Below are 23301 nucleotides of genomic sequence, written 5' to 3'. Positions count from 1 at the left end.
AAAAATGAAAAATTAATTTCAAGTAATGTACCTTTTCCTGTGGTATTTACTGTTCATGTTAAATAGATTTCTTCAGGCATTGAACTTATTTTTCTTTTTTAAGAGAAAAAGATATGGTTATGATACCATAGAAAAGAAGCACATTGATCATTAGGGATAAAAACTTCAAAAACTGATGTGGTTTTCAAAGATTTTTAAGGAATTAGAGTAAAAAACAAAGTAAAAAGATATGAGCAGAATAAAGAGTTGGGTCTGGAAAATGTTAAAAAATTAAATGTAATTACAGGGCCTAAGAGCAGCACTAAGAGCTTTGGCAGGCAGCATTACACAGGTGTTGCTGTGCTCTGAAGAACTGTAACTCAGTAATAAATTCTTCCTTTTTGCTTTAATGGATTCAGCCTCCAAATTTTCTGCAGGCGCCTGTACTGTGCCACAGCTTTCGTCATTAAATAAATTTGTTTCTGAAGAACAAGAGATTTATGAAAAGAAGTCTAAACAAACATATTATTCATGCTAACTCCCGTTCACTGCCCTCTATTAGGTACAATTAAAAGGGGAAGGAGCCGAGCTGTCCGAGGGCAGCACACAGACATGCTCTTCTTCCTTTCTGAACTGCTCTGGCCTGACATGAACATCTCTCCTGCTGCCTTCCAGTGGCTCTAACTAGGCTTTTGTTTTGCATCTGCATTTTCTTTTTGCTTACTGAACTGGAGTAACTTTGCCTGCTGTGTGGCCATGGTTCAGCAGCTCCCAAAGTGCCTGAGCTGGGAGAAGCCATCCATCACTCCCAGGAACCCTCCCTGCCCCGCGAGCCTGGCCATGCCGGCGCTGTCGGCCTCCTTGACAAGCTGACCTTTTGGATGAATAGGTCGTCCTCCTGCTGAGACACTGTGCTACCTTCTGGGGCTTCTGCTCTTGTGAGAGCCACATCTATTACTTGCTAGGTAGGATCCCATGTGTGAGATCAAACATCCCTGCTCTTCAGCTGCGCATTCCAGGCGCCCCACACTAGTGCTGCTCTCCACGGGGCAGACACCAACAACTGAATGTTCTATCACAGAGGTTACACATCATTGACTGCATTTAAAGAACAACGTTTTTCTAAAGGGGTAGCATAAATACAAGCAAGGATTGGAAATATGCATCTTAAAGTTGGACAGCAGTATCACCAGATTAAAAAACAGGAGCAAATGGCACAATAAAGCCATTCTGTCTTAATCGGTTTAAAAGCGACAGTGCTTCTGTCAAGCATAGAATCCAAAATATGATTTCATGGTCAATTAGGTAAATACAGGTATAAATTGAAATAGTGTTGAAGATCACCAAGATAACTACTGATAATGTTTAATTTCATTTCCCTAGGTCCCCAAAGTCCTCATAGGTTTAAAATGTTCAAAGAAAATCAAAAAGTGTCATCCCACATAACCACAGGAGGGCTTAGGACACTGAAAAAAGCAACAGTGATATCCAAACATTCTGCCACATGAAAACACAAATTCAAAATATCCACACCTCTATCCATACATATATAAAAGCATTATATAAAATGTTTATAATTTAAACATTTAAATCTGAGCTAATGCTTGCAACAACAGGAAGATAATTTTTTTTCTTTGCTTAAATTTCTGAATATTTTTCATTTCCTCTGGATACTTTACATGGAAAATGCACTTTAATTTAAACAAAACAACTTTGCTTTCCATTCAGATACAGACACCTTTCTGAATGAAATTAGTGCAGTCCTGATAAGTATTTCTTATACTGCTCTCTATAGACACAGGTACACGTTATCAAATAGTTTTTTTCTCAAATTGAATAGAAATTTCAGGTGCATAGTCTGTTTGCATTTCTGTAAGATTGGATTTATATTATAGAAAGCCTGCTGACTGCTATTATATATGCTGACTTTCTCAGCTATCATTTTTGAAAGTCTGTATTAAAACTAGAATAGCATTAAATGAGCCCTTTATACTTTAAATATTCAAGAGTTTTATATTCAAAATTTCTTCTGGTGCTGTCAAACTAGTGTGCCTCTAGGCAAGGTAAGATCAAGTTAGGCTCTCAAAGGTAGAATTAAATTTTATCAGGGCATCTGTCATAATATACAGTTTGCTTAAAATGCAAATAAAAAGTATATAGATTCAAAGACTAAAGGCTTTCCAGGTACTGTTTAAAAATCCAAGGGACCATTTTTATAGAACAGATTTCCTTTAAATTTACATTTCCATCATTTTAATGAAAGCACAGAATAAACAAATTATAATGGACATGTTTTAAATTCTCATTTTTCCCTTTCAATCTATTTCTTTCAAGAAATTCATTACTGCAGGTCTTGTTTTAAAGGTGAATTTAAAAACAAACAAACATGGAAACACATTTAGGAAACCATTACCTCAGCCATTTTTGAAAGTTCAGTCCAGTCCTCCCTGTTATAGCTGCACATGATGCTGGCAATCAGAACCTGGAAAGAGCATATATACATTATTGTAATACTGTGCCTTTCTGTGACTCTAGACATGAACTGCATAGCCTGCATATGGGAACTACCATCTGTCTGCCAGGAGCTAGAGAGTGAAATACAGCTGCAGACTTCACTGGGGACAAGAAACAGTGAACAAACTCATCTATTATATCCCTGGTTCTTAAAGGTGGTCTATCCATGTGCATTCTCTTTGTTGTGTGACACAGTGAGAAGCTCCTACACACAGAGGCCCCAAGGAAACTCAGACACTTCTTCCTGAGGTCTGAGGAATGAAGTTGTTATTTACTATTAATACAAATGACAGAAGCATTTTGACTGTTTAGAGCTAGGTAAGACATCAGTGCATGAGTTTACATTCTAATGTGGCAGTGTATGAACACAATATTCCAGCTGACTTCAGGAACCCAGGATATCAAATCCAGACTCTAGAGTCTCTTACTATGTAACTTTAGGACAGTGACAGACAGCCAGAACTATTTTGTGTCCCAGAGGCAACTGGGAGGAGACTTTCAGAATGTGGGGAAAATCTGCAGGACTGGGAGAATGGCCCAGGGGACCTCCAGCCTTTGTTATCCCATGAGGCACATTTTATTTCCCATTCACTGACTGGCCCCAAGTTCTGTGTACTTGCCTTCTCTTCTCATTACACTGAGCACCTTTCAAGTCCAGGTTCTGCCTCTAGCTGCTGCTCCTTTTAAAATATCTGTTGAGGCTCATGTTTTTAGGTAAAGTTCTCATAGGATTCTCTGGGGTGTGTGGGGGGCACCTAGATACACAACTTACCAGTTGCATACAGTGCTATTTACTGTTAAATCAAAGTTAACTACTCCTTTGGGTCAATTCCCAGTTCAAGTGACAGTGCTAGTTTCTATTTAAGACTAAAATAAAATCATGTGTTCTGGACCCAAAGATTGAAATTCTGAAGTCAATACATTTGAAGTAAGATCAGCAGAGAAATCAGCCCAGGAACTCCTGCATGAAGGACTTCTTAGAAGGATGTTTGGAAGAAAAAATGCAAAAGAAAATTACATTGCAGCAGCTATGTATATCATAGAACTTAACAGAAATCTACCAGCTCAGTCTGTGTTCAAGGAAACTCTAGGAGAGGAGAACATAAAGCATCTGGCCACGGTCTTGTTTATTTGGCCCTCTTACATGGAACTTTCACATAAAACTTTGATTGACAGATAGTGTGACATTTGATTTTAATCTCTTTGTTTTCCAAACAAGTTCTACTGTCTCATTAATATCTAGGGTGGGCTTAAATCTTTCACCCCCTCATTTTAACACTTCTCTTGAACTTTCCCATAATACTGAGGGTTAATGACTCATTCATTTCAAATACTGAAAATCATGGTGTAGAAAAATTGTCCAACACACACAATTGCTGGAAACTTGGAAATTGTCTCCATAAGAAGGAGGAGGTTCAGAAGGGAGGGAAACACACTTTGAAAAGTAAGGCAGGCAAAATTGGTGATGTTACATTCTATTAATTTAAAAGGACAATACCACATATCATCATCATTATTCCCATTGTTTTGCTCTGATGATTCTCTACAATGAGCCCACCTACCTGCAGACTGCCCACCCACCCTTCTGGCTGCTGTTTGCAGGATGGGAGTCTGCTGAGAAGGGAAGTGCTTGATGCAGTGCCTGCCTTGCCTGCAGGTGCCCATTTGTGCTCACCTCTGGCATAAATATAAGACCAAGCTCTTCATTTAGCACACACAATCATTACTGCCCATGCTTTTATTCCCCTCTGACAGGGGAAACCAGTCTCTCTCCTATATCATAACTTTTTTTAAACTGGGAAGAAACTTATATGGCTGTATAGGTCAAATGTTAATAAAACAAAATCTGCTTGGTGTCCTAATTGAATATTCAGGATAAATTGAGGGCTGTGGAAATAAAGAGAAATCTCTTTTAAAGGACTTTAATTTTTAAAAGAAAAAATTGTGACAAATCTGCCTAAGAAATTATACATGAGAAAAAATTAAAGCAACTGGAATTTATCTAGAAACTGTATCTTGTCAAATTCATGCTTTTTATAAACTAACTAAAGCTAAAAAACAACCCAGCAGCTCAGTCACTGACAACATGATAAGGATTTTCACAGTTACAGTCACAATCCAAAGTATATCAGAAATCTGCACAATTGAGCTTTAAAACAAACCAAATTTTTCTGTGGGGAAAGTTGTAGGACAACAAGGGCAGCTGACTAGATTCTTAAGTAGTTGAGTTAGGTTACATCAAGTGTTACTAATGAAATTTGAAAATTCTGCTGGGAGTGTACAAAAGAGGGAGAACATGATCTGTGATGTTTCAAAGAGTTGTTAATTAAGACAACATGTTTATTAAATTTTGATTAGTTTTAGGATTCATATTTAAAATTAAGCCCATACTTTTTTGACAGAAGCAGTGGTTTACAAAACCAAAAATAACTGGAAACAAAAATTACAATTTTTGCCATGACTGTTCACAGGAAAATACAGGATCTCAGAGGGAATAACAAAAATTTAAAAATAGTAGGGATTTTATTGGTTTTTTCCCCCCCAGTGTTCTCTTATAACTTGAAAATAAACTTATTTCCTGGGTGGAAGAATATCTCCCAGCACTCTGTGCTAACAAAACTGTCCTTTCTCAAGTGACTGTTCTTCCCCAAAGCACCTTTACAGTCTTTTCATTTGGAATCAGTTCCCATGAAAAAAAAATAATCACTGTCATCTGTGAACATTTAGGGGAACTAATCTGTGATGCCTGAGGTTTGGATCTACTAAAATCACACATGGAAATTTATAAAGAAAATATAGAGTATTATTTCCTACTACCTAAAAGAGAATAGCAAGAACAAAGTAAGAATTACAAGTGATAAAAGGCAAGGGTTTTATTGGAAAGTAATAAATGAAAAAATATATCACATTTCAGCTTCTTAGTCTCTTCTCACTCATTTTTTCAGTGCCTACAATATGTACCACATTACGAACCCTCTACATTTAAGGGCCCCAAACAGTTGTTGTCTCATGAAAGTCCAGCACATGGCCCAGCCCAGGAGCATCTGTGGAGAGCACATCCTTCCTTTTGATTCCTGAAATTTTCAGTGGCAACCTGACATGAGCTTAATTACAGTGGTTTGAGCCACAAGTGTGAGGCTGCACCACGCTTCCCAGCTTACAAAAGTAGACTCCTGACAGATCTTACAATGATGCTGCTGCTGAAGTGTAGTAAGTGGTAAATGAGGGTTGACTAAATTGCAGCTTTGTCATAGCTCGAGTGTGGGCTGCCTGCAAACTGTGCATGATTGAAGCACAGTGGGACCCCTGGCCCATTCCTTATTCCAGATCAAAATCATAGCTGGTATATGCTGTTCCCTCTTCTCCTCCATCCAAACTGCTATTTTGCCTGTTGTGGGAGATGCTGCTGCCCCGCCCCATGCCCGGGAGAGCAGCAGCCCTGTGGACTCTGTCCCTCCCTGAGCATCACTGTGACAGCGTGACAGATGTCACCAGAAAAGGGCTTCTTGCCCCAGCACCACACAACGTGACAGACAGTTTCTCCAAATGCCTATAAAAGGACAAATGCATGATTGCAACATCACACACTGTTCTGTGTTCAGCATTTTCCTGATCATTCAGGGAACAAAAAAGGTCCGCATAAAAACTTGGTTTTTGTTGGAGGGAAGGGAGGTGGAAAAGGGAGGGTATGTAATTTACCAGTTAGGACACCATTATAAGATGAATATACTGTAGCTAAAGCAATAAAAAGCTACATTTCACACAATTCTGTGACTAATGCATTAGCAGTTGTTCTACTTAAAAGAACACTGACAAGGTACTTCTCATAATCCTTAAAATATTTTTCTCCCTGTTTATAATAATCCCCTGGAAGCTTAAACTAGAATCTATTTCCCTTGTGAATGTTTTTTTTCTCATCCATTATCTCTATGTGGATGTCTCATGAATGCAATAGAATGAAAAGAAACAATAAGGATGAGGTTTGCCACTGTGTTATGTTTTCAAGTGATCTTTCTTTTCCTAACACATGGAATTCACTGCAAGAGGTTGCCAAACAAAAAGAAGGAGGAAAAAACCCAAACACCTGGGTCTAGTTTGGGTCACATCTATTTAAAGGCAGAGAGCAGTAAAACTCTACATTGACAATTACCATTTGTCCTGTACTGCTCTGCAGGGAGAGTAAGGGAGCTTCAGTACATTCAAAGAATCTGAAAAAAAGTCTCAGCAGTCTGGATTTAAATGTGAACACTGTAAATTCCTGCAAATTTAAGAAAAATTCTCAACATACAGAATGAAATCACAACCCTCTACCCTCATACCCATGATAATTGTATTTGTTTTGGTCATCTCACACTAGCCAGAGTCTGTATCTGTTCTGAACCTACTCTTCCAGGCCTGTGCATATTCTCCCTCCACTTCAGGAAATCCAGCCACCATAATTTCTGCTTACTCTTCCCTGCCTGTCCCTTCTTATTGCTGCACCAGACTTGAGGGCAGCTCTGCATCATGTCCATAGACGCTCTGTTTAGACACTCCTGCTGGCCACAACCTGCATCCCTCTCTGGTTTCTCAAACACTGACAAAAATCCACAATATTTTATTTCTTAAGTGTACCGCCCTTGCAGAAGTAGAAAGATTCCTAGCATCATCTTTAAAGACCGCTCTCCTGAAAGCTGTAAAATCAAGAGGAGCTTTCAAGAAGGCTGAAGGATTGGGTTTTTTAACAGCTATTTGTTTGGGAAGCAGAGATGAGGAGCACGAAAACTGGTGTGTAAAGAAGAGGTGCAGAGCTTGGAGACTTTATTAAGAACCAGATTTCAATACCCATAGAATTACTGCTGATTAAACTAAACTTCAAAAGGTATTTGTGTTTGGGTCAGATGGAAAGACCTCAAACTTCTTTTCAAGACACGTTTTTTCTTCTAAAACAACACAGTATAACCACCATGTGACCTGTGTATTCTGAACAAACTCAAACATTTTAAATCAGAATTCTTCAAGAAGCGTTTAGTAAGATGGAGCTTGGCAGTGATGATACAATCTTTCTAGAGCAATGGCAAAAGTAAGATATTCAGTTCAGCACTCACCAGCAGAAAAGGCACCTACAGCTACACAAACCTACAAGGAGAGGAGAATTTCTTGGCAGCTGCATCACTGCAATTCCTGCTGTTTCACAGCATTAAATCCCCCACCTGTCAGAATGAACTACACTCAGTTCTGACCCGCACGTCCCAACAAGCCAACGCATCAGAACCTCTCCTGAAGGTCCTGCCCAAGAGCTGCCACAAGAGCACACAGTCCATCAGGTACTTGGGGAGAACACAAGAACAGTTTATAGGGAACTCCTTCACTAATTCAATGTCACCGTAAATAACCTTGTAAATATCTACATGGAAGAAACACCTGCTGCAGATGGATTTCTCATCTTTCCTCACATGTGTCAGTCAAACATACGGGCCACAGGCCAGACTGCCCTCACAACATTCTGAAGATGCAGTCTCAGCAGCAAAGAGCTAGAAGTGAGGGAATAACAACAGCAACACAGGATTTTTGGGTTGTTCCACTTGAGATGTTCCTCTTCATGAGACTCACACCAATAGCCTTCCTCTCTAACCCTGCCTCTTACACAGCATCAGGGTCAGGATGAGTCCCAGCTGTGCCACACTGAGCCAGCAAAGTTCATGGAAGCTTTGTGCTATTCAGTGCCACCTGTGGCCACCCTTTGCTTTTCAAAATGGTCACTGGCAGATGAAATGGTCCCCCTCAAATAAATAGAGCCAGAATTACCAATGTACAGAACACTTTTAACACCCACTGTAAAAGACAAGAGTACAAGCACAGCAAACATTCTGTACTGCACAAATACACTGAAATGTGCAGTACTGAAAAACAACGGGAGCACAAAAATTTGCTGCTATAAAAATAACCCTCTGGAAACCAGCCTGATTTTGATGCCTTGTACACTCAGCCTGGTTTCTCTTTTTCTGTACATTCTTGTAAATTTTGATTTGTTGCAGAACTGAAATAAAAATAAGCTTCTTATTAAAAACTACCTAGAACATCAAATCCCATGCAATAAGAAAGTTAACAATTGTAAAACCTGTCATGTCTCTGAGAAGCAGAGGAATTATCTTGTTATCAATTTAATAATGGAACACTGAAGTAAATGATGCCATCCACTGACACCAGTAACACTGTCTCTCCTGGGAAATTCATGTTGGTAGGAACTGTCAATCTAGATGGATATGGACATATGAAACATTGTACCTTCAGTCCATAAATCTATTCTTTCTGCACTGCCTTAATAAAAAGATTCTGCATGATGATAAAGACAAGCAATGCAGAATGTCTTGACACTGCTGACCTGCAATTCTGCTTCTCTTCTCTCGTCTTTTTTCAGGGAATTTGCTCTCCAGTAAATAATTTAACAATCTCTAACCATCCATTGTTTTCCTCTTCACTTGTACTTAAAATACATACATTTGAGTATATGAAAATGAGACAAGTAGGAGATATTAGTATGTTTATTATTCAGCTGTAGCAAACCTTCTGAATAAAGCACTTTCTGTGCCTTGTTACTTTATATTGAGATCTCCTGTTTGTTTTTCAAAGGAAGGGGAAGTTAAATACAACAAAGCAATGCAAAACCAGGCCAAACATTATCAGCACACAACTAAGTCTAGAAAGATGATGATAAAAGTTTGAAAATGCTATGATTTTCTCTATGTATTACATAAAAAAGTCAGCATGAGCAGAAAATACCAAAGATTCTAATCCCAGGCTAAATGGAGATGCTTATTTTTAAAGGCAGTTATTTTCATATGATGACTCTGCTTCAGTGAGATCTACCTATTTAATGAGATTATTTGATGGATTTCATTGAGTACACTGGGGCTTCAAAATCAGGCCTAGACTTCTTAGGTTCTAACACCTTCAGACAAACAAAATCCTTAAGTTATGAACAAACCTTTTTCTTTGCAAAACAACACAACACTGTGTCTTAAATGGGAGCAGAAAGCTAAATAGGTTGCATTTGAGAACTTGCTGAACCTTAGAGAAACAAGGGAACTACTTGTTTTTGTAAGTGCCCCTCTACCAGGTCAGATCAGCACCACATCAGCACTACCAGGGCAGCAGTGGAGCTACCGTGCCCTTGGCCCTGCTCACACAGAAATGTCCAAGCACAGATCACACACATGGAAAGTGTGCATAAATGAAAACCTGACCTAATGACAGTCCTGCTAATTCACAGTGCAACTGAAAAGGAACTGAATGGTCAAGAAAAAAAAAGATCTGATGCATCTCTCAGGACTCAGGGCACTCTAATTAAGATGTATTAACTTCTGAACAGTGAAAAGGGAACCATGGCATAAGGGCTCCCCAAAACATATGAACAATGAAAGAGAATGAAGCACCTGTATAGAGCACTTCAGGGAAACTCAAATATTTAACATGACTAGAAGAAGTATGTCCATTTTATGACAGACTGTTGAAAATTTCAGTATTTCAGGTAAACCCTCCAAATTACATTGAAAATTACCTATGTGGCTAAAGACTTCCCTGGAAATTTGATACAATCTCTGGGATTTTATTTTTCATAGGAAACCTATACTAGTTCAACCTTTAGTCTCGTTGGTAATGAGTGAAAACAAATACATGATTGCATGGAAATAAAGGCTGAATCCAAGAGAAGAGTGAAGACAGATACTAATTTTTAGCAGTACTTCTTTCTAACAATGCCTGCAAGCCCTTGTGGAATTGGCATGCCCCTGGTGTATTTCTGTGCTTTCCACACTGCTTTAATATAAAGAGAAAGCAGAGGATGCCAGTACATTATTGGAGAAGCTAACAGAAAAAGGATATATCTAATTCTATCATATTTCAGACACATGCTATGACCTGTAGCAAAAGCTTTTCACCAGGGTGCTGACACATTATTGATTCTCAAGACCATGTAAGGAAAACAAGGCTGGCAAAAGGCTACACAAATTTGTGAATTTTTTCCTCCACCTTTAGAAATTTTTCTCTTATCAAATTCTCCGCTCAGATACACCAAGTCCTTTTAACCACAGCTCTTTGAGCACCTCGCTAATTGTTGCTCTTTATTCTCACAATAGCACAGGCAACTCTCTGCAGGGTGCCCCTCTGAGAGGGGAAGCCAACTGGAGACAAAGATGTTTAAGGCATGTATGCTGTTCCCAGGGAGGGAATGAGCAGCTGTTGACTGAAAGGAACCCTCAGATCCCTTCCAGACCTTGGCTGTTTCTACATATATACAGATATATTTCCCTTATTACTTAGTGGCAAAGCTGCTTAACTTATTAGAAAACAAATTCAGCAGAAAATAAAAAGAGACAAAATACAGAATTAATAACTTCATCACAATTTCCTATCCCCAGCACTCAGTCAGCTAGCAATTCCCCAGGTCAAATCTGTCTCTTTGCATCTCTGAGAAGTCCATCCTATCTCTTCTCTTGTTCCATCACCCCCCAGGGCTTCTTTTAATTCACTTCCTTGGATTTTGAAGGCTCAAGAAAGCCAGCAGTATCAGTGCTAGTAGAGGAGAAAACTGTGACTCAGATAGCAGAGAGGAAAACCCCTCCCTTTTTACACTTCAGAGCTCTGTGATCTACTTCATCATGTGACCTTGCTGGTGCCAGAGGGATGCTTGGAAGGACTAAATGATTTTGTCAGCCAGATTGCATCCTCCACCACTCACCCACTCTCTCCTCTCTGTGCACCATTATCCTCATAGTGATATACCGAAAATCAGTGATAATTTACCTGATTTTGCACAAAGCACTCTTCAGTTAGGCTGTTCTGAGAGGTGAGGGTGTGGTAGTTAAGAAGATGTGTAGGAACAGGCAATAAGGTTCGCCCTGTCTTCAGGAAGTTATCTGATGGCTTTAAATGCCAGCTGCATGGGGGAGTCCCTATCAGTCCCTAAATACTATTTGTATTTAAATACTATATATAAATAATACATAGATACTATTTCCCTAGGTATCAGTCTAGGTATGGGACTTCACAAAGAGGAGAGCTTGTTCACAGTCCCAAACCTGCCTGATCAATGGGACAGGCTCACCTCATGACCAGATACAATCTGCAAATGTTCACAGGGCTAAAAGCATGGTATTTATTCAATGGCCAAAGTAAGATCAGTGGGTCATCTCCACCAGAACCTTTCATTTGGAAAAAAAATGCTTAATATATAAATATTTTTATAGTGAAGACTATAATAAAGTAGTCCATTATCAAAGAAAGAAACTCTACTTTCTGTCAGGCACAAAACTTTTCAAGAAGTCAAGATGAAAATCCATGTTGATCTCTTCATGTTTCTTTCTTATCATTCCCTGGTATTTCCCAGCCGGGCCAAAAAATTCAGCAAACAACAGTGCCACTATGCACAGAACCTCCTGATGGCAGGTCTGCAGTGCTCCCATCTGTGATATGATCAGAAAAATCTCCTGAGTGGGTAGCTTTTTTTTCTATGCAGACATTAGAATTTACTTAAGTAGCTAGCTGTTATGTCTGATGACCCAAGTAGTTTGTTGGCTACACTCCAGCAGCAGTGAAGATACAAAATTAAGGGCTGTAAGTTGGCAGTTACCTTCTGACTAATCTTTCCTCCTCAACTGCCAGCTCGACCCACCTCTTCATATTTTAGGGAAGCTCATGTGAAGATGCTGAGAAACTAAAAGAGGCCTTACTATTTTCATGGAAGTTTAATGAAACTGTTACCTAACTTGTTCAGCATACTGCTATGCGATTGGAGATTTTAAAATTAAAATGCATTGAATTTTCTACAGCCTTATAGCCTCATTCAAGTGATCATTCAAATGAAAGCACTAGAAGACCTAATGTTGGTGAGATTTTTATCAATGACCCAGCTGTGAATATGTGTGTTCCCAAAAAGATAAACTGAAAATAAATCACGTGAAGTGTGGATGCCTTTGGCAGAATCAAAGGCAAGAGTCCTACTAGGAACCAGAGGCATGCTGCAAAAGAGAATGCAAATATAACACATATACATTTTTAATGCCCACCCTTCACTTTCAGATGCACACACTGCACTCTTTGTAAGACTTTGGGGTACTTATAAAATTGTGATTTTATATTCCAATATCAATCTTTAGACACTCTCATCTGAGCTGTATATAACTTAAATGAAACATTCGGCAAGCATATTCAGATTTCAATACAGTTATATAGAGTGAGCATAAATGGCTAGGTGGCCAAGAATGGTGGAGCTAAGAATAAGTATATCATGTTACACTGCAAGAAAAGTGAAGCAGATTTTTATAAATGCTGCCCTGAAATTCAGGAATAGAACTTCAATATATTTTTTTTTCCAAACATAAGACTTAAATTAGCTATTATGTATAGATAGAAAAAATCAACGTAACAACAATTTTATAAAAAAATATTAAACATTAAAATAAGCAAAAGAAAATTAAATTTGAAATAGATTAGGAACCCTGCAGTTAAAAATGCGAGAAAGATGTAAAAATAACCAGTAAAAAAGTATTCTTCCTGAGATTTGTGAGACTGGGAAGTGTAGTGGCAGGAAACAGGAGAGAAAAGCACTCTCTCGGTTTCTTAGTTTACATTTAACCTACGTGGCTCACAACAAAGGATGCATTTAAGTCTCCTTTAAACAAGCCTTTAAAATATTTATTTGGGTTTAAGTGTTCAGTAAATAAGTACTTACTGTCACACACTTCCTTCAACACTCAAAAGACTATCTCCACTAGCTCTGCATGCAAGGTTTCAACACACAGAGGTTACTGCTGATTTATGAGTTACCACCCATGGGCACACCTGCAGCCAGTGGCTGCTCTAGTGCTCTTTCAAACCCCATAAAATAGGAGGTAAGGCTGGTTTGCTATGACCAAAATTGAAGAAATTCATATTAACTTGAATCAGCCTGTATTTGCTGCAAGTTCCCAATAGGGGTAGTTACCACACTGACACACTGCAATTTGCTGTGCCATAGAAATTGGTTGGCATGTCCGTGTTCACACAACCGTGTATTAGACTAAGACTGTACAAAGAGAACAAGATTTCTTTTTGGATCTTGCTGGACACCTCATTTTGCATGTATAGCAGTTGCTCCTTTAAGCACAGGTCATCATGAAAAAAAAAACCAAACAGAAAACCAAAACAAAACCCAACAAAAACTAAAAACCAAAACAAACAAACAAAAAACTAACATAAAAAAACCCCACAAAAAGCCCAAAACAAACAAATAAACAAAAGAATTTAAATATAAAACAGGGTGAATTGAGATCTAGAATATGGACATGTGTCAGATATGAGAAGTTTAGTAATGAAGATTATGTAAAATTTCATGGTCATAATTCTTAAACACAGTGTGTATAAAAAGTTTAGAAGCTACCAGCGGTATTTGGGATGTAGAATAAGATCAGTTCCGAGCCCACTAAGAATTCTGCTAATCTACATGTTCCTCTTGGTAGATAAAGAAAAGAAAAAAGATCTTGGAACACTTTATTCCCACATTTCTCTCAGAATTTGAGATCTTTCCCTAGCCCCCCTCCCCAGAAAGCACAGGAGGCTGGGATATAGTCCAGCTGCTGTCAATCACACTGAAGAGCTGGCTCTAATTGTGATAGATTCGAGCATGTGCCTCTGCCTTTCTTGTCTGAGCTAGAACACGTCTGCAGAGAGCCAGCTCTCCTACAATGGGCACAGTTCAGAGCAGCAAACGCCGCATCGCTTCTCAACAAAAATAAACAGTTTGCTGGTAAAACTGCATCTACACTAGGTTCTGCCAGGACAGCAGTTAAATACCATTTTATTTTTAGTATTCCTAGCCTACATAAGTATGTGAGCAAGCCTTTTAAATATAGACCTAGCCTTCATATTTTTCTTCATTAGAGCTCTAGCAGAATGCCTAAAATGTAAACCACACCACAGAACACACAGAATATGGGCTACAGGAACAGCAGATACTTACTGCTTTGATCAGGTATACATTTGCTTTCCTATCATTATTGTAATATAAATATTGTAATATAAAAGATGAAAAAGCAGAATTATCTAAATCACATATGCTTAGTGCTTCATGAAATACTAAAACAGTATCATGGACAGTAAAAAAAAAGTCAAAGGTACTGTGCATTTTAAAAGATCAGATTCTATAATTTAGCCAATTGCCTGTGACAAACATGACATGGAAATTAGGAAGACATATTTAGGAGATATATATTTTGCACAGGTAATCAGACTAGCGGGATTTTGTCATTTTTAGAAACTTTGGATTTTAATTTTGATGGATGGTTGGTTCTTAATAATTTTTAAATTTTGCTTTTATTTTTAACATTTATTTTGTAAAATAAATTGCCACAAGATCATTTTGTCTCCATCCAAAGGCATCTACATCTTAATATTAAAACAATAACTACCCAGAAAAGGGCATTTCCCAGGGAGTAATGACTGGCTGGGAGGAGTTGATGGCCTGAGGCATTGCTGAGGGCCATTAACCCTGGCCAGTTATTAATCGCCAGGAAATGCCCCGCACCAAGGTTGTTATTGCTATTTTAAGCACAGATTGAGGGGGCGAAATGGATATCTGAGCATACAGGGGGTTTAATGCATGATGCCATTTCCTTTGTTGCAGTTCATGGAAGACATTTCTACATTCTACAGTCCTGATACCCAACCAGATCACACAGATCATTTTGAAGCACTCCACTGTACACACAGTAACTCACCAAACTGAGAAAACAGTTGGGATTTTTAAGAGATTGTCTTTTCTAAGTAATAGTCTGCATGTTCACACTTTAATAAGATGAACAGAAATATGCAACTCTTCATGTCACTGTCAGCAGAATTACATTCTAGAAATATCTTTTTAATCATACTGTCTTTATGTTTAGGGCATTTCCTTTGTCAATACTGGTACTTAATGACCGTTCACATATCTCTGCAGAAAAGGAATTTTTAGCAGCAACTGCCAAAGCACATCCTGAAGCAGCTTCAGCTGATGCTAGCCATTAAGGAGTTTGTCTTTTCCAATAATCAAGCAGATTGGGTCATTTTCTAGGAGATGGTTGGTGAAGTATTTCAGAAACTGCTTTAATTTTCTCCTATTTTTTACCCCAAGGCTAAAGTTTTAAAGACGTGTTCATAGTCCTCAGAGAACTGTGAAAATTGTTCTTTTTTTTCCCAGGGATCAATAAATCACTCTTTAAATCAAAAGGATATTCTTAGCATATGTACAAATAGTCTTCTCCCTTACTGAACTACTCACTATTTTTCACACCTTAGCTGTGATAGTAAAACAAACAAAATAAGTCACGGCTTTATAACATGCATAGGAAGAAAGTACAGTTCTGCACTAAACTCACTAAACTAGTTTGACAGGTTTCTCAATGAAGCAGTAGTTTTCAAGTGCAAAACATAAAAGTCCTTCTCACATTTTTTCTTCAAAGTCCCAGTTTGTCACCACAAACATGTACACCTGAATCATAAATTGACTGTAAAAATTTCACTGAACTTACCATGTCGTCCTGGTTTCAGTTACAAATTGTGGTTTCCAGCAACAGATATGTGCTTTCCTAAAATAAAATTCCCTGAATTTGATCGCCAGAGTATGTGCTTCCACTTCTTTGCCAGATTAGTAACCATAATTTTGAAAAATTTAAAATAATAAAAATAAAACACCTCAGTGTAAATATTGTGCAGTTGGGATCAAACATTTTGACATGTACTGCATGGTCATTTGAACGTGCATGATCAGATACCATGTCTGGGTAAATTTTTAGTAGATCTTCTTGTATTACTGTATGTAGGATTGTCTGAGCTGACCCTCTGGAAATGAAGCAAACCTTAGTAAATTGAAAGTAGCATTTGAATTACAAACCCCTTAGCACATCATTTCAGACTAGCAAAAAATATATCTATATCTCAGCTTCAGTTCAAGTAATGTAGTTAACATGCTAATCAAGTTGTCAAAATGTGATACAGGAACAATGGTCCAAAGGTTGAGACAGGACTGGGAGGCACAGAGGGTTTCTGATGCTGGGTGCAAACCCAAGAGCTCCTCTTTGTGCACTGACAGTGTAAATCCCCAGCAGTGGGTTACACAGCTCAGTGCCCCTTCCCCCACATGCATCAGCAGCAGCTCCCCAGGGCAAACTCACAGTAGTTTCTCCCCAAAAACCTTGCCCAGCTTTTGAGAAACCGATGTCACAGGAATTCCCTGCGTCAGAGGTGATGCTTTCAGACAGTTTTTCCAGTAGGTTGTTCTCAGCCTGCATGAACCTCTGGGACTGGCAATGCCCCATCAGTATGAGCTCCACAGCTGCTGAGCCATGTGGTGAAGAACCTCCTATCACTCATTTCCACCTATCACCCTGCTGGTTCCAATCCAGAAAGATGTGAACCACAAAGTGTATTCAAAATGTGAAGGGGAAAAAAAAGAATCAACATGCTGACATAGTGAGGGGTTTTGCTTTGTTTTCTACTTTTCCTAGAAATTCTGTGTTTGATAAGCTTTATTTCAATGTTCTTAAGCATTAAGCTGGGATTTTCATAGTGCTCCCTTACTGTAGCCCTAGCACAGTTAGCTTATAATCGCTCACTGTGTATGTAAATTTATCATAGCTTTATCCCATCTGCGTACTACTGTCAGTTTTTTAACCCTGGCAGTTCATTGGCCAGTCAATCAGTAAATTCTTCACAAACCTTGATGTCAGCTCTCGTCTTTATCTCCCTATATTACATACTATCACCAGCAAAGTTTACATTCTTCAAATTCTCTCTCTTTTGAAGATTGTTAATAAACATTTTAAATAGCACAGAACGCAGTACAGATCCTACAGCTATCAATTGTGAAAATTTACTATTTCTTCCTTAACATCGTTTTCTATGTTTAACTGGTTATTTATTTATGTAGGTTCCTTCCTCTAATCTTATGATAACTTAATTTCTTTCAAATTCCTCAGTGAAGGACCCTACCAAATACTTCTGGAAACCCAAGCTCATTTTTATCATCTGAATTTCTCTTGATGTCGTCAAATAATTTTTTTTTTTAAAGGCATAACATCCTACAAAAGGGAGTTCTTCACTCTTTTGTTTGTTTTCTTTCTAGTAGTTCTATTTTTCAGAACAGCTTTTACCAATTTGCATCCAAGGATAAAAGATTTTAAGCTTGTAGTTCCCCAGATCTCTCAGAGAAAAGAGATTTTACATTGACTCCATGTCACTTCTCTACTACTTTTCAAGGCTGAAGCAGATCTGCCATAGCCAACATGACTACCAAAACATGCTAGTAGGTGAGATTATAGATGAGAACTTTCCTGTATTTCCTTTTTTTTTTTTTTTTACTAACACCTAAGGTTCAAGGAGTGAAAATCTACACCACCGTATTTTTTTAGCTCAGACCCATTTCTATTAATATTCAAGTTATGTGAGGCTTAAGCAGTTTTTATGTGTTGTGGAAGAGCCTTTCCAAAAAATAATCTTCCTTATAAGCAAATGTGATCCCTAAAACACAATACATCAACATTTCTATTACTACCCTCTGGTTTTATTCACTGTGTAAACCAGACTTCTTGCTGGATTCCTCCTTAGACTGAATACGGGAAAAATGCATCCTGCTGGCTCACAAAGAGCTGAACAAAGAGAGGATCAGGAGCAATGGAGACACCCTCAGGATGGTGGGAAACTGGGAGCTTCCCTGGAACATGCAGAGGTATGTTGTCAATGTGTCTGCTGTTCACAGAAGAGAAGCTTTTTTCCTTCTCTTTTCTAGGAAGTATTTTTCTTAACTGTTTTTCATCCTCCTTTTTTCTTGTGGTGAATGACAAAAAGGAAATGTGGTCATGTGCTCTGAGATCTCTTCCTTTCTACCCAGCACAGTAGTCCCTGGAAATGGAGGAGTTACGGCTGTTCTTGTGCTCCACACTCTCTAGGGCCAAGTGATTTAGTTCCTGGACAAGGCAATCAGTGTGAGTGCCGTATTCCAACCTCACCTTCCCTTTTCAGCTAGGATTTCCTCTGATGTTAAGGGAATGGGCCTACTGCCAGTTTTCTGTAGTGAAAGGGATCTTTTCCATATGGTGAATTTAACAACTGCTGTGTGGGTTTTTTCACCTCCTACCAAGCATCCATGACGGCTGGCTTTGGGAAGTTTAAGCTGCAGCAATAACAACTTCTGGAGCTTTTTAAATGTAATTTGTGGGCCTGAAATTCAGATAAAGCAACCCAGGTAGCTGTTCTGCACTTCTGGGAGCATGCAGGCTGCTAGGCAGCCCAGCTTGTGGTTCTCTCCCCTCGTGCTCTGTCCTTTTCAGTCCACGTGGAGAAGCAGCTGGACTTTCAGCCAAGTCCTGTGATAACCCTGAGAATGCACAGCATGTGCTCTCCCCATTCAGGTGGCTCTACTCTGGTTGATGTCAGTACCAAGTAAGGTCCACATGGGCATGGCCCTACCTGATCGTTTAGAAATGTTTCATTCCAAGATTGTAGATATTGAGCTTGTCAGGACACATGAGATTTATCACATGGAGATACAACTTAGTAGATATTTGGAGTAAAAAGTATAGTTTCTCTGTGATGGAAAGGCAAAGCTATCTATACTAGGCCTAGGAAGAGCAAAACTATTGCTTTTTATAACCTTAAACAAGTCCCTGACTGATATCTAAAATGCAAATACTATGTAGAACATCCCACAGGCTTCTGAATATCCATTAAAAGCAAAAGCTATAATAATACCTGCAAAAATAAACAAATTACTCCTAATATCTCTAGTGAGAAAGCCAACTCTGACTTCCTCACAGTAAAGCTGTGAAGCCTATGAGTCCTTTGTATCTTAAAAAAGTCTTCCACCTAATGTCTCTTAATTTTAACTCTTGAAGAAGATCTACAGCAGTTTTAGATATTCTGGTCAATTCCTCTCAGTAACAAGATTGCAGGGTCTACTATTAGTACAGACTTAGTGAGGAAAAAGATTTATAGAAATAGATAAACGTTGTTCCCAGTCTGTAGACAAAACCTGCTTTTAAAACTTGAGCTGGTCGAACACAAGATTGAAGTGTAGGACACCACTTCAGGGTTCACAAACCAATTAAATATTTTTGGATGCAAAATACCCAAATAACTGTTGCAAGTATATTTCTATTCACCTTATAACTTCATCTCTTTGAACACTGCATGTTTCTGCACCAAAATTTATTTGTAGAAGCCATGCACTCATATATGCCTGTTAAGATTATATTTTTCTTCCTCTGTAGCCTTTTATCTACTCCTATCCTCACAGAGTAGAATTAAACCAAGTATGGGTTTGTTACCTAAATTTTTTAAAAAATCAAACCAAGAATCCATGAAGACCAAATCCAAACAAAGCCAGCAGCCTTATTTCATATTCTATGGTAGGAAAAAATAATTCATAATATAAAAACTAATTGCACCATTACCATTCTAGGAGATTAAAAAAAAAAAACCCAAACAAATCCAAAAAATCAAAAACTGACAGAGCCCCCACAATACTACACAGAAGACAGTTACCAGCCTGGGATCCAGTGATCTGTTCTCACACACTCTCTAGCATGGCTACTGCCAACAGGTGTTCCTGGGACATTCTGAACAAAATGTTGAACAAAATTACATCTTGAACAGCTTCAGTCTTGAAAAGCTGCTCTCTGCTGAGTAACTGTCAGAGAGAGTGTCAGCAACATTCCACAAGCAGCAGAACAAACATTAAGACAAGAGTTTTCAGCTTAGTTTGGGGGTCCACGAGTACTTACTGTTTCTAGCAGAAGAGGTTTCTCAACTCAACGCATCATGACACTGATATCTGAATCACAGATTCCGTGTCACAGCTGACAATCTGGTATCCTATGTACACTCCCTAGAGTCATGCAGGAGATCAAACTCATTTGTGTTGAGCTAGGAGGCCAAAAACTTACTTTTTAAGACTTCAGTATACTAACATAGCAATATGAAAAAATATTAGATTTGGCATCTTCTTTGAAGATCCCAGTTCTTTTTTGTGGTACAAATTTCTCAAACATTTGCTTGTTTGCGATGGACTTCTCTCAGTCTGGCAGGGAATGACATTTACCCTGCAATTTATTTCATGAAGTGTCCTGTCAAAGCCCTTATTTGTACTGCTGTGACCTCCTGCACATATCCAGACCCAAACTAATTTGCATATTGAGGTTTTTAATTGATTTGTTTACCTTATTATCATCTACAGGGCACCAAGTATAGGAAGGTGTAGAAAGACTATTTGGAAATTGCGTTCATCACCTTCTTAGTGAAACCTAGGTACCCATTTTTCTGCAGAGAAGTATTTTACTGCTTTCAAACCTTACTCTTTTCAAGCTTGTTCTCCTCAGCGCAAATGCTAAAGAGATTGCAGCTCCTTGCTTTACCAGGTCACCATGACACACTGCCACCAGTATTCACAGTTCCCAGCACAGATAATGGCCAGATTGTAGCTATTGTCAAGTATGTGAACATAAAATTTTAGCAGTAAATTCTCCTCCCAGGCTTTATAACTTTTTTTCCAACTTTCTCAACCCCTTCCCAATGATTAAATTTTGCTGTTGCTGGACATGAAATGAATCACACAGATGCAGCTCGAGGTGTGGTGAAAGGGAGAGAATTTATTTGTATTTATTATATAAATATATATATTATATATATAATATATTTATATAAATATATTTGTTTCTTCTCTCACAGTTTACAGGTTTCTGACCATGGCCAGGGACTGGATGGTCAGGATAACACCTTTCCAACCGCACTGGCCGTGAGAGATGTCCATCACAAGACGTGTATCAGAAGGAATGTACACATATCTCTGCTTACAGTTACTGTCCTGGGAAAGTCTTCAGAAAACCATGTCAGCAACCTCAGAAGCTGAGTTTTCAGGGTGACATTTTGTAGATGTTTGCTAACATAAAAATGATTTTTTTTTTTTCCTCACAGTTTTCCTTCCTGTTCATATCATTAGGTGAATTCTACTTGGCTGAATTCCTATTTCCTATGTAAACTAATTTCTTGAATGTACCATACTCTGTCATTTTTCCAGCCACATTTTGGCTGAAAAGTATACCAATACACCACATAATCAGGCATCTCCTTGGTGAATAAAACGTGAAAGGGGGACTGGTGACATTGGTGTTAGTTTTTTTCACCCCATTAACTAAAGCACTTCAATCACTGTGTGTCCCAGTTATGGCCTAGTCATGAGCTGACTTTATGTATTTCCCAGCTGTGGCAGGTTGACCCCAGTAAGCAGCTTTTGCTAATACCTTACCAGGTAACACACAAAATCCTGACATCTTCTGCTTGGACTGCTGCAGTATTTTATTCACTTCTGGTGGCACTGAAGCAAGTTCTTGGAGGTGGAAGCTTTTCCCTCATCCACTTGAAGTGGATTTAAGGTCAAAGGGAGAAGCTAATAGAAGAGGAGAAAGGGAAGGACTGCCAGCCAGAGATATTTGCAAGCTACAAGCAGGAATCAGAAGACAGAAGAGACAAAGTATGAGGCCACCCACTACAAGGGTTGAAGAGAGCACAAGGGAGACACTAGTTTCTGATTTATCGAGGCAACAAGCCACAGTTAAGTGACATTGCCCACAGAGCTGTGACTGCTGGTCCTCTTCTGCACAACCATTGCAAAATTCAGTTTACATCCTAGCCTCTGCTGGGACAACTTAGATGCCCTTTATGATTTGCTTCTTCCCAATGGCACAAGACAGAATGCTATTGAGGGATCATCTTCTAGTGAGGTGATTATTTTGCTCATATCCTTTTCATCTGTAACATAAATCTTATTCTAACTTACTTGTATTTCACAGACAAAGTAATTATGTGTAAGTTTTGATTTGCTTTTAAAATTTGCCTTAGTAATATAAGTTTTTTTACTGTAATCACTTGTGTCCTCACTTTGGCCTTTGTCTGAGCAGAAAATGTCATTCTTTGCTTGTTAATTAAGTTTACATGAACAGTTCTCAGAAATTGGTTCCAGTTTTAATAAAACACAGAGTTGAAAAACCCTTTCTAGAGGAGTGAACAGCAATTGGGTGAAGAAAATTCTGCAAGTTGTAATTATACCAAATATCTCAAAATAAGCAACAAGAGACTTCTCCACAGTGAACAAAATTCTGTTTTCAGTTAGCAACAAATTTACCATTATAATTATATGACAGTTCTTAGATGAGTTCACAGGCATGTTTTAAAAATCCCTGTAAGCAATGCCAAGGTCTGCTGCTGGGTGCTGCTTCCCCTATGCCCACGCAGGCGTTACCAACCTCAAAGACACAACAGTAGCAGCCATAGCCAACATGCAGAAACTGAACTCACATTCTCTAAGTAATAACTCACATATAATGAGGGATAATCAGAAGATGCTCACCCCAGGAACTCTGGAAGAGTTCTTCATCCCACACACAACACTAGGCCTCAGAAAAATCAAATCTTCCTTTTGAAATGCTGCTAGTGCTTTTCCTCACAGAAGAGAATGGTTTGATCTCAAGCATTAAGTGCTGTGAGGGATTTTTGGTGAAGACTGAAGTGGGATAGCATTCCCACAGCAGAAATGGCCAACAGTCTGCCTGCATGCAATATCCAGGACTTTGACAAAGGATGTTAAAATCAAAATCAGGGAATAGTATATTATCTTTTGGTTCACACTTTCATTACGATGAAGCTCAGCCACAGTAAATAAAGTAAAGTGACGAGAATCTCAGCAAAGAAACACACAGTCCATTCATGGGGAAGTAGGTTATGCAGCACTTTTACTGTCAATATGAAATTGTTTGAACACTTTCA

The 23301-nt window shown here is 38.6% G+C and overlaps 1 protein-coding gene across 1 annotated transcript in view; it reads right to left on the bottom strand.

Moving 5' to 3' along the window:
- The window catches only part of DPYD (dihydropyrimidine dehydrogenase), a 344164-nt gene that overhangs the window by 107258 nt on the left and 213605 nt on the right, over window positions 1-23301 (bottom strand). The window contains exon 15 of the mRNA XM_015635812.1: window positions 2393-2461. Coding sequence (XP_015491298.1) covers window positions 2393-2461 — 69 coding nt within the window. The remainder of the gene's footprint in view (window positions 1-2392; window positions 2462-23301) is intronic.

Source organism: Parus major, chromosome 8, assembly GCF_001522545.3.
Source record: "Parus major isolate Abel chromosome 8, Parus_major1.1, whole genome shotgun sequence".
NCBI lineage: Eukaryota > Metazoa > Chordata > Aves > Passeriformes > Paridae > Parus > Parus major.
This window is presented reverse-complemented; position numbering and strand designations above follow the sequence as displayed.